This window comes from Coregonus clupeaformis, chromosome 35, assembly GCF_020615455.1.
Source record: "Coregonus clupeaformis isolate EN_2021a chromosome 35, ASM2061545v1, whole genome shotgun sequence".
Lineage (NCBI taxonomy): Eukaryota > Metazoa > Chordata > Actinopteri > Salmoniformes > Salmonidae > Coregonus > Coregonus clupeaformis.
The window spans coordinates 35792813-35808813 of NC_059226.1; the positions used below are offsets into that span (position 1 = coordinate 35792813).

The following is a 16001-nucleotide window of genomic DNA, read 5'->3' on the forward strand; positions in this document are numbered from 1 at the left end:
AGGATTGGGACAGGATTGGGACAGGTTAGTCAGCTACAGTTTGGACGGGAGTAAGTCAGGGTTTGGACAGGTGAATTAGTCAGCATTGAGATAGGTGAGATAGTCAGGGTTGCAACAGGTGAGTTAGTCAAAGTTGTGAAAGGTGAACTTTGTTAGGTGAGGTTGGATGGGGACAGGTAAGTTAGTCAGGATTGGGACAGGTATGTCAGCCACAGTTTGGACGGGAGTTAGTCAGGGTTTGGACAGGTGAGTTAGTCAGCGTTGAGACAGGTGAGTTAGTCAGGGTTGGAACAGGTGGGTTAGTCAAGGTTGGGACAGGTATGTTAGTCAGGGTTGGGACAGGTAGGCTAGCCAAGGTTGGAACAGGTGAGTTAGTCAGGGTTGGGTCAGGTTTTTAGATTTACAACAGTTACATTATTTTTTTTATTTTTTACAGCAGTCAATTTCTGAAATGACAAGCATTAGCTTGAACTTAATGAGTAGGTGGTGCATAATGTACATAATGCCTGTTTTTAATCTGTGTGTTGCAGTTGGGAGAGGATTCTGATTATGACAAACTGAATGACATGGTGAAGTATCTGGATCTAGAACTGCACTTTGGGACACAAAAGAACCCCAGTGAGTATAATGTGCCCACGTGTGTATGTGGGTGTTTGTGTGTATGCACGCATAATGCATATGTTAGTATGCATACAGTATGCTTGCACATACTGTACGTGTGTAAGTCTCTTCTGCAAAACCATTCACACACCACCACCAATGAGTCCGTTCCTGCATAGTGTGTCTAATATGAATACTTCTTCATCTTGAGCAATGTGTGTGAATCCCACCATGGTTTTGAATTGCTTTTGATCAGTGGTCCCTCTGACGAATGACAGCAGCATTACCGCCATAGGCACTTCACTGACCCATTTAAGTCTGATACTTGAAATTATGTATTTAGAAATACATTGAAAATCCTGATTTGGACATTTTCTGCTCCTTAGCAGAGTCTCTTTCTCCCTTGATCTCTGTCTTCACAGTCTTCCTTTCTGCCTCTCTTCTCATGATTCTCTGTTTCCCTCTCTCCCTCCACCAGTAGACCATGTGCACTAACATGTTCTGTGTCAGTTTCTCTTCCAGACCCAGCCCCTCAGTCGGAGACCTTCAAGAAGAAAGACATAGTGGAGATTCTGTCCCATAAGAAGGCCTACAACGCATGTAAGTATGAGCGTGGAGAACACAAGGAGGGTGCTACATTGTTCCAGGCTGTGTTACACTGCACTTCAGATCTTATATTATTGTTCTAATCTAGTCTGTGTTGACTGAAACCATGAGACTGTGTCACACTTTTACTGTGGCATCTGACCTTTGACCCTTTAATCTCTTGACCCATGACCCCCAGCCATCCTGATCGCCCACCTGAAGCTGTCCCCAGGTGAACTGCGCCAGGTGCTGATGACCATGGCCACAGAGCGGCTGGAGCCGGCCCACATCAAGCAGTTGCTGCTATACGCCCCCGACGCGGAGGAGGTCAAGCAGTATGAACAGTACAGCGAGGACCCGGCCAAGCTCAGCGAGCCTGACCAGTTTGTACTACAGGTACTGGGCCTAGACTGCAGTGGAGATGCTCAGCAGGTTTAGGGGATCGTATTGGATGTATTTGTGTTGTTTTGTTGTGGTGTACTGTGGGTGAAAGTAGTAGTAGTAGTAGAAATAGTAGTAGAAATAGGAGTAGTAGTAGTAGCAGCAGTAGTAGTAATAGTAGTAGTAGAAATAGTAGTAATAGTAGTAGTTGTAGTAGAAATAGTAGTAGTAGTAGTGGTAGTAGTAGTAATATAAGTAGTAGTAGCAGTAGTAGTAGTAGAACTAGTAGCAGCAGCAACAGTAGTAGTAGTAGTAGTAGTAGCAGCAACAGTAGTCGTAGCAGCAGTAGAGCTAGTAGTAGTAGTAGTAGTAGCAGCAGCAGCAGCAGCAGCGGCGGTGGTAGTAGTAGTAGTAGTAGTGGTAGTGGTAGTAGTAGTAGTAGTAGTGGTAGTAGTAGTAGTAGTAGTAGTAGTAGTAGTGGTGGTAGTAGTAGTAGTGGTGGTAGCAGCAGCAGCGGTAGTAGTAGCAGCGGCAGCGGTGGTAGTAGCAGCAGTGGGAGCTAGTAGTAGTAACAGTAGTAGTAGTTGTAGTAGCAGCAGCAGCAGTAGTAGTAGTAGTAGTAGCAGCAGTAGAGCTAGTAGTAGTAACAGTAGTAGTAGTAGTAGTAGTAGCAGCAGTAGTAGCAGCAACAGTAGTCGTAGCAGCAGTAGAGCTAGTAGTAGTAGTAGTAGTAGTAGTAGTAGAAGCAGCAGCAGTAGTAGTAGTAGTAGCAGCAGTAGAGCTAGTAGTAGTAACAGTAGTAGTAGTAGTTGTAGTAGTAGCAGCAGCAGTAGTAGTAGAAGCAGCAGCAGTAGTAGTAGTAGTAGTAGAAATAGTAGTAGTAATATAAGTAGTAGTAGTAGAACTAGTAACAGCAGTAGTAGTAGTAGAAGTAGTAGCAACAGCAGTAGTCGTAGCAGCAGTAGTAGTAGTACTCATAATATACAGGAGAATTCTCGCCTTACGGCGAGAATAGCTGTGCTACAAGCCCAGCTTCAGACGCAATCGTTAGGCAAGGGTAATATCAGTGTAGGAAAGGAAGAAACAGCGTCTGTGCCACCAGTAAGTACAGACAGTAATGTTAGTATAAATCCCCCGCACAGTCCCGCAGCCGGACAACTTTCTCATGGCTTCTGGAGGGAAATACTGTTGGAATGCTCAACCGGTGTCGCTCATTCAGCCGACAGAAACCTTCAACCGGTTTTCCCCATTATGTAGCGAGTCGGAGTCTGAGTCTGAGTCTTCTCTAGTCTCTACTCCTCCCGTTACGGGGTCTGAGACTCCGAAGGCTCCCACCATTAGCTCTGACAAATTGAAAACCCTAGTCATCGGCGACTCCATTACCCGCAGTATTAGACTTAAAACGAATCACCCAGCGATCATACACTGTTTACCAGGGGGCAGGGCTACCGACGTTAAGGCTAATCTAAAGATGGTGCTGGCTAAAGCTAAAACTGGCGAGTGTAGAGAGTATAGAGATATTGTTATCCACGTCGGCACCAACGATGTTAGGATGAAACAGTCAGAGGTCACCAAGTGCAACATAGCTTCAGCGTGTAAATCAGCTAGAAAGATGTGTCGGCATCGAGTAATTGTCTCTGGCCCCCTCCCAGTTAGGGGAAGTGATGAGCTCTACAGCAGAGTCTCAGCACTCAATCGCTGGTTGAAAACTGTTTTCTGCCCCTCCAAAAAGATAACATTTGTGGATAATTGGCCCTCTTTCTGGGACTCACCCACAAACAGGATCAAGCCTGACCTGCTGAGGAGTGACGGACTCCATCCTAACTGGAGGGGTGCTCTCCTCTTATCTACCAACATAGATAGGGCTCTAACTCCTCTAGCCCCACAGTGAAATAGGGTGCAGGCCAGGCAGCAGGCTGTTAGCCAACCTGCCAGCTTAGTGGAGTCTGCCAATAGCATAGTCAGTGTAGTCAGCTCAGCCATACCCATTGAGACTGTGTCTGTGCCTCGACCTAGGTTGGGCAAAACTAAACATGGTGGTGTTCACCCTAGCAATCTTATTAGGATAAAGACCTCCTCCATTCCTGCCATTATTGAAAGAGATCGTGATACCTCACATCTCAAAATAGGGTTACTTAATGTTAGATCCCTCACTTCAAAGGCAGTCATAGTCAATGAACTCATCACTGATCATAATCTTGATGTGATTGGCCTGACTGAAACATGGCTTAAGCCTGATGAATTTGCTGTGTTAAATGAGGCCTCACCTCCTGGTTACACTAGTGACCATATTCCCCGTGCATCCCGCAAAGGCGGAGGTGTTGCTAACATTTACGATAGCAAATTTCAATTTACAAAAAAAAAATGACGTTTTCATCTTTCGAGCTTCTAGTCATGAAATCTATGCAGCCTACTCAATCACTTTTTATAGCTACTGTTTACAGGCCTCCTGGGCCATATACAGCGTTCCTCTCTGAGTTTCCTGAATTCCTATCAGACCTTGTAGTCATAGCAGATCATATTCTAATTTTTTGGTGATTTTAATATTCACATGGAGAAGTCCACAGACCCACTCCAAAAGTCTTTCGGAGCCATTATCGACTCAGTGGGTTTTGTCCAACATGTCTCTGGACCTACTCACTGCCACAGTCATACTCTGGACCTAGTTTTGTCCCATGGAATAAATGTTGTAGATCTTAATGTTTTTCCACAAAATCCTGGACTATCGGACCACCATTTTATTACGTTTGCAATCGCAACAAATAATCTGCTCAGACCCCAACCAAGGAGCATCAAAAGTCGTGCTATAAATTCTCAGACAACACAAAAATTCATTGATGCCCTTCCAGACTCCTTCTGCCTACCCAAGGACGTCAGAGGACAAAAATCAGTTAACCACTTAACTGAGGAACTCAATTTAACCTTGCGCAATACCCTAGATGCAGTTGCACCCTAAAAACGAAAAACATTTGTCATAAGAAACTAGCTCCCTGGTATACAGAAAATACCCGAGCTTTGAAGCAAGCTTCCAGGAAATTGGAACGGAAATGGCGCCACACCAAACTGGAAGTCTTCCGACTAGCTTGGAAAGACAGTACCGTGCAGTACCGAAGAGCCCTCACTGCTGCTCGATCATCCTACTTTTCCAAATTAATCGAGGAAAATAAGAACAATCCAAAATTTCTTTTTGATACTGTTGCAAAGCTAACTAAAAAGCAGCATTCCCCAAGAGAGGATGGTTTTCACTTCAGCAGTGATAAATTCATGAACTTCTTTGAGGAAAAGATCATGACCATTAGAAAGCAAATTACGGACTCCTCTTTGAATCTGCGTATTCCTCCAGGGCTTAGCTGTCCTGGATCTGCACAGCTCTGCGAGGGGCCTGGGATCGGGAGAGACACTTAAGTGTTTTAGTACTATATCTCTTGACACAATGATGAAAATAATCATGGCCTCTAAACCTTCAAGCTGCATACTGGATCCTATTCCTACTAAACTGCTGAAGGAGCTGCTTCCTGTGCTTGGCCCTCCTATGTTGAACATAATAAACAGCTCTCTATCCACCGGATGTGTACCAAACTCACTAAAAGTGGCAGTGATAAAGCCTCTCTTGAAAAAGCCAAACCTTGACCCGGAAAATATAAAAAACTATCGGCCTATATCGAATCTTCCATTCCTCTCAAAATTTTAGAAAAAGCTGTTGCGCAGCAACTCACTGCCTTTCTGAAGACAAACAATGTATACGAAATGCTTCAGTCTGGTTTTAGACCCCATCATAGCACTGAGACTGCACTTGTGAAGGTGGTAAATGACCTTTTAATGGCGTCAGACCGAGGCTCTGCATCTGTCCTCGTGCTACTAGACCTTAGTGCTGCCTTTGACACCATCGATCACCACATTCTTTTGGAGAGACTGGAAACCCAAATTGGTCTACACGGACAAGTTCTGGCCTGGTTTAGATCCTACCTGTCGGAAAGATATCAGTTTGTCTCTGTGAATGGTCTGTCCTCCGACAAATCAACTGTACATTTCGGTGTTCCTCAAGGTTCCGTTTTAGGACCACTATTGTTTTCACTATATATTTTACCTCTTGGGGATGTTATTCGAAAACATAATGTTAACTTTCACTGCTATGCGGATGACACACAGCTGTACATTTCAATGAAGCATGGTGAAGCCCCAAAATTGCCCTCGCTAGAAGCCTGTGTTTCAGACATAAGGAAGTGGATGGCTGAAAACTTTTTACTTTTAAACTCGGACAAAACAGAGATGCTTGTACTAGGTCCCAAGAAACAAAGAGATCTTCTGTTAAATCTGACAATTCATCTTGATGGTTGTAAAGTCGTCTCAAATAAAACTGTGAAGGACCTAGGCGTTACTCTTGACCCTGATCTCTCTTTTGCGAACATATCAAGACTGTTTCAAGGACAGCTTTTTTCCATCTACGTAACATTGCAAAAATCAGAAATTTTCTGTCCAAAATGATGCAGAAAAAATTAATCCATGCATTTGTTACTTCTAGATTAGACTACTGCAATGCTCTATTTTCCGGCTACCGGATAAAGCACTAAATAAACTTCAGTTAGTGCTAAATACGGCTGCTAGAATCCTGACTAGAACCAAGAAATTTGATCATATTACTCCAGTGCTAGCTTCCCTACACTGGCTTCCTGTTAAGGCAAGGGCTGATTTCAAGGTTTTACTGTTAACCTATAAAGCGTTACATGGGCTTGCTCCTACCTATCTTTCCGAGTTGGTCCTGCCGTACATACCAATACGTACGCTACGGTCACAAGACGCAGGCCTCCTAATTGTCCCTAGAATTTCTAAGCAAACAGCGGGAGGCAGGGCTTTCTCCTATAGATCTCCATTTTTATGGAACAGTCTGCCTACCCATGTGAGAGACGCAGACTCGGTCTCAACCTTTAAGTCTTTACTGAAGACTTATCTCTTCAGTAGGTCATATGATTGAGTGTAGTCTGGCCCAGGAGTGTGAAGGTGAACGGAAAGGCTGGAGCAACGAACAGCCCTTGCTGTCTCTGCCGGGCCGGTTCCCCTCTCCACTGGGGTTCTCTGCCTCTAACCCTGTTGCAGGGGCTGAGTCACTGGCTTGCTGGTGCTCTTTCATGCCGTCCCTGGGAGGGGTGCGTCACTTGAGTGGGTTGAGTTACTGACGTGATCTTCCTGTCTGGGTTGGCGCCCCCCCTTGGTTTGTGCTGTGGTGGAGACCTCTGTGGGCTATACTCGGCCTTGTCTCAGGATTGTAAGTTGGTGGTTGGGGATATCCCTCTAGTGGTGCGGGGGCTGTGCTTTGGCGGAGTGGGTGGGGTTATATCCTTCCTGTTTGGCCCTGTCCGGGGTTTCTTCGGATGGGGCCACAGTGTCTCGGACCGCTCCTGTCTCAGCCTCCAGTATTTATGCTGCAGTAGTTTATGTGTCGGGGGGCTGGGGTTAGTTGGTTATACCTGGAGTACTTCTCCTGTCTTATCCAGTGTCCTGTGTGAATTTAAGTATGCTCTCTCTAATTCTCTCGTTCTCTCTTTCTCTCTGAGAACCTGAGCCCTAGGACCATACGTCAGGACTACCGGGCATGATGACACCTTGCTGTCCCCAGTCCGCCTGGCCTTGCTGCTATTCCAGTTTCAACTGTTCTGCCTGCGGCTACGAAACCCCTACCTGTCCCAGACCTGCTGTTTTCAACTCTAAATGATCGGCTATGAAAAGCCAACTGAGAGACCTGAGCCCCTAGGACCATACGTCGGGACTACCGGCCGTGGTGACTCCTTGCTGTCCCCAGTCCGCCTGGCCTTGCTGCTATTCCAGTTTAAACTGTTCTGCCTGCGGTTATGGAACCCCTACCTGTCCCAGACCTGCTGTTTTAAACTCTAATGATCGGCTATGAAAAGCCAACTGAGATTTATTCCTGATTATTATTTGACCATGCTTGTCACTAATGAACATTTTTGAACATCTTGGCATGGTTCTGTTATAACCTCCACCCGGCACAGCCAGAAGAGGACTGGCCACCCCTCATAGCCTGGTTCCTCTCTAGGTTTCTTCCTAGGTTTTGCCTTTCTAGGGAGTTTTCCTAGCCACCGTGCTTCTACACCTGCATTACTAGCTGTTTGGGGTTTTAGGCTGGGTTTCTGTACAGCACTTCGAGATATTAGCTGATGTAAGAAGGGCTATATAAAATAAAATTGATTGATTGATAGTAGTAGTAGAACTAGTAGCAGTAGAGCTAGTAGTAGTTGTAGTAGCAGCAGTAGTAGTAGTAGTAGTAGTAGTAGTAGAAGCAGCAGTAGTAGTAGTAGTAGTAGTAGTAGTAGTAGTAGTAGTAGTAGTAGTTGTAGTAACAGCAGTAGTAGTAGTAAAAATAGTAGTAGTAGTAGAAATAGTAGCAGTAGTAGTTGGTGCAGTAGTAGCTCCCGAGTGGTGCAGTGGTCTAAGGCACTGCATCGCAGTGCTAGCTGTGCCACTAGAGATCCTGGTTCGAGTCCAGGCTCTGTCGCAGCCGGCCGCAACCGGGAGACCCATGGGCGGCGCACAATTGGTCCAGCGTCGTCCAAGGTAGGGGAGGGTTTGGCCGGCAGGGATGTGGGTTCGTTTCCCACGGGGGGCCAGTATGAAAAAAAAAAAAACGTATGTATTCACTAACTGTAAGTCGCTCTGGATAAGAGCGTCTGCTAAATGACTAAAATGTAGTTGTTGTAGTAGCAGCAGTAGTAGTAGTAGTAGTAGTAGTAGTAGTAGTAGTAGTAGTAGTAGTAGTAGTAGTAGTAGTAGTAGTAGTAGTATAGTTTAATGGTTGCTCACAGTCATAGACTGAGACTTTGGTTATGTGTAGGTGTTGTTTCTGTTTCCTCCTTTGTAATTGTGTGTGAATGCGTGTGTGCGCGTATGCATAATGTCATAGATGCTGTCAGTACCAGAGTACAAGACTCGTCTGAGAAGCCTCCACTTCAAAAGCACCCTGCAGGAGAAGACAGAGGAGATGAGGGGGGGCTACGACTGCATCTACAACGCCTCCATGGAGCTCAAGACCAGCAAGAAACTAGCCAAGATACTGGAGGTATACAATTATGTACTCTGACATGCAGGGGCGCAACTTTGGTTTTAGAAGTGGGGGGGACATAACTTGGTGGGGGGTCTGCGGATCCTCCTGTTTTTGGGGGCATCTAAAGCTCGTTTCCTGCATTTCTACACAGTCTAATATGACCCACGGCCCTTCTAGCCTTCTCTATTTAGAACAACATAAAGTAAGCAAAAATGCACAGTCATCAAGCTAGGTAAGATATCATTATGAAATATGTTAAAGTGATTGATAAGACTGAACTAGATCAAAGATAATTCAATAATACATATTTTGTTGCACCTTTAACCAATAGCCTAACAAATGAACAACTCTTACAAATAAAATACAAAGACTTTTAATTGTCTTTATTAAGACATCCTCTATATCAAATTTCAGCCAGACCGCCAGCCAGCCCGCCCAACCCCCACCAATCTAGTTAATAACTCAACTCTCTCCCCAACACAACTTCCTTCCTATCTTTTTTTTTTTATGTCTCAAGGGAAAGGTTTGGAAAACAAAAGTTGAATGAAAACACACATACACCTGCACATTAAGACACAGAAACAGTACACCCTCCATATAATTAATACCATAGGCCTAATATGACTGTAGAGCTCTTTTTACTTGCATACGATATAGCTGGGTCACCCAGTCCTGTCCCTAGGGGTCTACGGCCCTGCAGCGCCCCAACCCAGCACACCCCACTCAGCTTTAGGATCTTAGTGAAACATTAATTATTGGTTTCAGGTGTGTTAGGCCAAGGCCAAAGTGTCAACCAACAGTACGGCAGACCCCCAGGGCCAGGACTGAGCAGCCCAGCAGCTAGGGATTGCCTAAATAGGTATCTCCCCTGACGTGGGCATGTTTTCAATACAGACTCCTTTTGTCGTACATATAAGGCATCCAGACCTTATGAAAGTTGCACAGTATACCCTTAATCTTGTAATACATCAAATACATAAAATCTAGTGATACATAATTAACATTTCTTCCATCCATTGTGGGAGGATAACCAACCTTCCAATTAATGGCAATTCATTTCTTAGCCGCTTTAAATGCTAGGTTACACAGTTTCTACTGATAATAGTCTCCAGTGTCAACATTTCCAAGCAAACAAAAACAGGGAGAAGGGAGAATCTGTAGACATGCTGAGATATAAGAGCGTACTCTTTGCCAGAATTCAGCCAGCCTTCACAAGACCATAACATATGCAAATATGTCCCCTTTTGTGTTTTACACCTCCAGCAGAATAGTTACATTTGTGTGCATGATATTCAGTTTCACTGGCTTATAGTACGTTCTATGGATGGTCTTAAACTGCAGTAATTTATGTCTTGGATTATATGAACATAACTGGGCATTCTAACATATCTGTCTCCATTATCATCAATAGCGTCTCCCAGGTCTTCCTCACATTTTTGTTTGACATGTTTTGTGTCATCGGGAAAAGCCTCTATCAACCCTTGATACAGTTTGGAAATCAACTTTAGAGGTTTGTCGGACTGCCTTAAAATAATTTCAATCTTTGAAGCTTCTTGCTTGTCCTGCTCAGATGAGGCATGACAAATAATTGTATTGGTGTACATTTATACATTATATTATCTATGAATAGAATCAATGGTTCAACAATTGAAATAACCATTATTCCCAGATCCCAGACTGTAGCCTACCCATCAACTCAAGGTGGAACTTTGTATCCATTCACTGATTGTTATAATATACTGCAAAATTCAACTGAGCTCTGTAGACTGGTCTTCCCTGGCTGTCTGATCCTGCAGGGACACCTGTCACCATCTCATCCTGCTAAGACATTATGTAAATACTGACTTGTGCACCATGACAGTGAAGCCTGTAGAGCTGTGTATTTATTTTATCTTTACTTAACTAGGCAAGTCAGTTAAGAACGCATTTTTATTTACAATGACGGCCTACACCGGCCAAACCCGGACGACGCTGGGCCAATTGTGCGCCGCCCTATGGGACTCCCAATCACAGCCGGTTGTGATACAGCCTGGAATCGAACCAGGGGGTCTGTAGTGACGCCTCAAGCACTGAGATGCAGTGCCTTAGACCGCTGCGCCACTCGGGAGTATACCGTGTCTGTGTGAAAAGTAGTGAATTAGCTAGGGAAACTGACAGATCAATAATGTAACATTGCTATACTGACTAATAAAAACTCACATTTCGCTGAAAAAACATCAGAATATTGGTCTTCAGTCGTTTGGCCGCTGGTTTCATCATTTGATTCAGGTTGAGTGTGATTGAGGCAAAAATAATAGCTGAAGTTAGTTAGCTAGCTAGCTAACGTTAGCTAACTTTTGACTAGCTCTGCTAACTAATGGTACAATGATACATCATCAAATTACTTCTGTTGAAACGGGACAAAACAAAGGCTACAAAACATTTCCATACACACAACAGCTGTGAGATACTGCTACCTGACAGATAGCTAGGGGCTAGCTAGAGCTAAACTAGCTGTGGTAGCTACTAGCTAGCTAACTAGCTGCTAGTAGGTCATTCACTTCAGTCGAGAGGGGATGAACATTAACTAATGGAACATGTCAGTTACACTACTAGCTCAGCACTGGGAGTAAATATGTATTTTTCTGTCAAACAGCAGTTACCTTGCCTGCTAGATCAGTCAACTAAAGAGTAGGCAGTTTCTGCTCTGCATGCTTTTACAACTCGGAGAAAAAGCGCAGCACAGACAGCAGCTGCCTCTGTTCATCTCTCCCGTGCTGGTCCTATACGCCAGCCTTTTAGAAGCTTTGCCTTCATACAGCATGTCCGCATGCTCTGTGGTGTCTGTGCGGTCCTAAATCAAGCTGGCTGAAACCGGAAAACAGCCTACCTGACCGCTCTGAGGCGTCCGCATGGTCCTAAAGCACACCGGAGCCACGTTTTGTATCACAGCGCAATTATAAAACTGGGGGGGGACAAAAATGCAATTTCAGAATGTGGGGGGGGTCATGTCTCCAGTGAATGTTGCGCCCCTGCTGACATGTACAATCACCAGGAAGAGCTATGCAACTTCTTCTACTTGAACCTGTCACCCGCCAGCATGATTCTGATAAGATAAAACCAATAACAGTCTCATTCGGTGTTAAAAATGGAGATGGTGGAAATGCGTTTGTTTGGTTTGACCAACCTTTTAGCTTGAGCCCCAGATACACCAGGAAGGTTAAGGATAGGCAGTAACCCAAAGACAAAACACCTAAACAGCAATGAACAGGATGCTTTCATCTTCATCCATGAGCTGATTCACACCGTTTACCTAAGTGGAAAATAAAGATAGTGTTATTGTGGGTAACGTTTAGCCTTAAAGTGGTAATGTTGCTTTTTCAATCCTAAATTAAATACAAGCTATATGCTAACTGTGTCGGATGTTTCCTTAGTTTGTGCTGGCGATGGGAAACTATCTGAACAACGGTCAGCCTAAGACCGGCAACAAGACCACCGGGTTTAAGATCAACTTCCTCACTGAGGTAAGCTCCTCAGGGGTATTGGCCTGTATTCCTATTACATTTCTTTAATTCACTGTTGTTAACCAACGGACATTGTTACTAATAGACCACTGTTTCTTGTAGCTCAGCACCACAAAAACAGTGGATGGGAAATCTACGTTTCTGCACATCCTCGTCAAGTCACTGTGTCTTCACTTTCCCAACGTCCTGGATTTTGCCAAGGACCTCACCACGGTTCCACTGGCAGCCAAAGGTAAACTGAGTAGCAGTTTTTTCATGTGCACAATTAATTTTGTGTGTCGGGTGTAGTGTTTCATGTATGTTGTGTTACATGTAATGTTTACCTATTGCGTGTCAATGAATAGATTAAATATGTAATCCAGTTTTTCCATAAGCACTCTTCCACCTTTGTTCTCTCTCTCTCTCTCTCTCTCTCTCTCTCTCTCTCTGTCTCTGTCTCTGTCTCTGTCTCTCTCTCTCTCTCTCTCTCTCTCTCTCTCTACTATCTCACTCACTCACTCTCTGTAGTGAACCAGAAGACCATCACATCTGATCTGAATGACCTTCACACCACTATCCAGGACATCCGATCTGCCTGCCAGAAAATGCCTGCTACAGCAGATGACCGCTTCGCTGCAGTCATGAGTGTATCTTTCACAACAAACCTGAGAGAGAGAATTATTTATTACAGGCTTCTATATTCACAGGTGTTAGAGTATGCATACTGTAAAATATTATACTTCGGTTCTCTTCATTCATACTTTCAATGTACAATGTGTGTGTTTGTAGGCTAAGTACATACAGTGTCCATGTTTGTATTGTATTTGCACTTTTCTCCCGAACACACACACATATCCCTCTAGAATTGACCTATATTACTTGAATGCTTTGAACATCACTGACTCACTGTATATATTCATAAGGTGCCTTAGTCCAAGTCTCAAAGCCCTTTACATGGGGGTCTCTCACCCATCCACCACCAATGTGTACTGTAGCTCCTACCTCTGGCTGTTGTGTCCTTGACTTCACTCTGAGCAGGGCTTCCTGGAGAACATCCACCCAGCGCTACAGTCTCTGGAGTCCCTGCAGCAGAGGGCCATGGAGGAGTTTTCCAAGACAGCCTCCTTCTTCGGAGAGGACAGCCAGGCCACCAACACAGAGGCCTTCTTTGGGATATTCGCCGAGTTCCTCGCCAAGTTTGAGGTGAACCGCCTAGAGTTTGAAAGAGTCCTCTGAAATAGACAAGTATGTAGTGCTATCAAGAAGTGCTATCAAGATGGTAGTAGTAATGGTACTGCATGTGTTTGTCTTGTCTGACAATGTTTTGTTGTTGTTTTTCAGAGAGCTCTCAGTGAGAACCAGGCCAATGAGAACCCTCCTAGGAGTCCCAGGAGCCCAAGAATGTCCTCACCCCTGGCCTGGTGAACAGAGAGACAGGCAGGCAGGCAGACAGGCACACACACACACTATCTCTCTCTCACACACACACAGACAGGAGCGCATGCAAAAATCCACATACATTCACACGCACGCACACACACAAACACATGCACACAAACACACTCACAGTATTTCAATTTTTGTAATTCAAGATATTCTATTGTGGGAATGAGGTTGTCTGCAGAGTTGAGGATACAGGGCTTTAATACATGACAGTGTAGTTTGGATGTCCAGCTAGTTTAACTCCTCAAACTCTGTATGTTCCATGGCTATACAGTGTTCCTCTGGAACATACAAATTCAGCTATACTGGATCAATGGTTTTGCTTTTTATATACTTGTAAATAAAAATGTTATACCATTTATCTAAAAGCAAAGAATCATGAAATGGAATAGGAAAGAGACTGACAACAGTTACCATTTGAACCCAGCTGTCTGATATACTGTATATGAATGTATGATACAATTATAGGCTAGAAAGATTAAGTCTACAGAACATGATCAGCAATGGTAAACAGAATACTGTATAGTTTACCTGTGGGATACCATGGTTTTGAGAGACATACAGATTTAATCAATTATTGCTAAAACATGTCTTTGATACTTCAGCAGTTAAAAGAGATGACTGAATGTCTGTGTCAATGTGTATGATTTGAGAATTCAATGCTTATTATACATTGTACCATTTAAATATAACTGTAATCATGTAATACAGAAGATACATATTTAAGTAGTCAATTATCAAATGCTTTACAATAATTTCATTTTTTAAATGATTTACCTGTTCCATATTTTTGTAAGCCACCCACCACACTGAATGTATTTACAAGTTATTTATTTTGAATGAAGTGTATCTTGTACCATATCCAGTGGACACTCATTGCACATCTACTAAAGAAAAGGAATGTTAAGAAAATGAAAAGAAAGATGGATGTACATTTATGCTGTTAAATATATGTGCCTCTCTGTCTCTGATTGTGTTGATACTGAAATGCGGTAAACGGGCAGTGTGCAATGTGCTATTATGAACAGTAGGAGGATTTGTTCATTTTTCTGGATAGTTTCTGCATACTGCACCTTCACTTTAATCTCTATAATTCAATGAGGGTACACACAACTTTCTTGAAGCACATTACTTAAAGGAATAGTTCACCCAAATTACAAAATGACATATTGGTTTCCTCACCCTGTAAGCAGTCTATGGACAAGGTAATATGCCATTTAGCAGGTAGGACGGCAATCCGTGCTTTGGTTTAGTTTCCCTGGCACTGTTTCCACATGCTAATGTTTTAGCATTTGTGGCACAAATCCCATTCAAATCATGGGACCGATATTAGCATTTTTCATTTATCATGTCCAAATAATCCCAAAGTATCTCAAATTGATTGTGAAGCTCAACAATGTCACTTCTACAGTAGATGATTTGAACATGATGCGTGAAAATGATAATATCGGTCCCATTACTAGAATGGATTTGTGCCACAAATGCAAAAATGTTAGCAGTACCAGGGAAACTAAACCAAAGCATGGATTGCCGTCGTAATTTGTCCATAGACTGCTTACAGGGTAAGAACACCAATATGGCATGTTGTAATTTGGGTGAACTATCCCTTAAACATGCAGTAACTATTGACTTTAATGACATAGGATATTAATACTTAACTTTATCAAACCATGTTTCAACATAACATTGTCAATTGATATGGACTGATTGTGTAACTGACACATGGATGTTTTCAACCCAAACATGGAGGACATTTTACATATTCAATTAGAGCAACACTGGCCTCCAGCTTTTCAGACATTCGTTACATGAGAGAAATAGGATAATTTTTGTGCATAATTTCAAATTAATAAAATAAGGCAAATGTAAGAAGACGTACTGATAATGTTATTAATTACATTTCGATAAGTTATTGCCATCATTTGTTTTCTAACGGTATGATCTTAATTTCTGACTTTGTCATCTGGATAGCTATACATATTCAGCAATGTGTTCTGGAAGTCGTTGCTCTCGGATAAGTCTATGTTTTGTATTGTAACAGCCAATGCTGACAAATATAAACTTTAAGAACATTTTCCTGAATTACTGTCTTTTTCCTAAATACAGCTTTTTACAACCTGAGTTATGCAAGTGATTTAGTAGTGGAAATGTCTGTGTGATCATCAGTGAGTTTGTTGTCTCTATTGTAGTGATAAGAGTGCTATGAAACATTGATAAGAGTGCTATGAGGAATTGTGAGCCAAAAGCCAGTTTAATCTGATTGTTGTGGATAGGTATTACAGTAAAACACTAGTACTGTAGAGTCTGAAGAGCTCTGGTCAGTGTAGTGACAGATCTAACTAATCTTATAATTTAGCAGAACGAAGAGTGTCTTATCTGCACATGTTTGTACAATTATTGTTACAGAGTATGTTTACTAGTTCAGTAGACACACACACACACACTCACACACA

At 43.1% G+C, this 16001-nt stretch overlaps 1 protein-coding gene across 2 annotated transcripts in view; it reads left to right on the plus strand.

The window, feature by feature from the left end:
* Nucleotides 1-14755, plus strand: part of LOC121551651 (delphilin-like) — a 38679-nt gene extending 23924 nt beyond the window's left edge. The window contains exons 11-19 of one of the 2 annotated variants that reach the window (XM_045211048.1): nt 531-618; nt 1111-1200; nt 1385-1581; nt 8483-8638; nt 12037-12126; nt 12229-12358; nt 12634-12752; nt 13144-13308; nt 13447-14755. In XM_045211048.1, coding sequence (XP_045066983.1) covers nt 531-618; nt 1111-1200; nt 1385-1581; nt 8483-8638; nt 12037-12126; nt 12229-12358; nt 12634-12752; nt 13144-13308; nt 13447-13530 — 1119 coding nt within the window. In that variant the 3' untranslated portion in view covers nt 13531-14755. Of the gene's footprint in view, nt 1-530; nt 619-1110; nt 1201-1384; nt 1582-8482; nt 8639-12036; nt 12127-12228; nt 12359-12633; nt 12753-13143; nt 13351-13446 lie in introns of both variants that reach the window. The other variant, XM_045211049.1, reaches the window with a different exon arrangement.
* The last annotated feature ends 1246 nt before the right edge of the window (nt 14756-16001 follow it).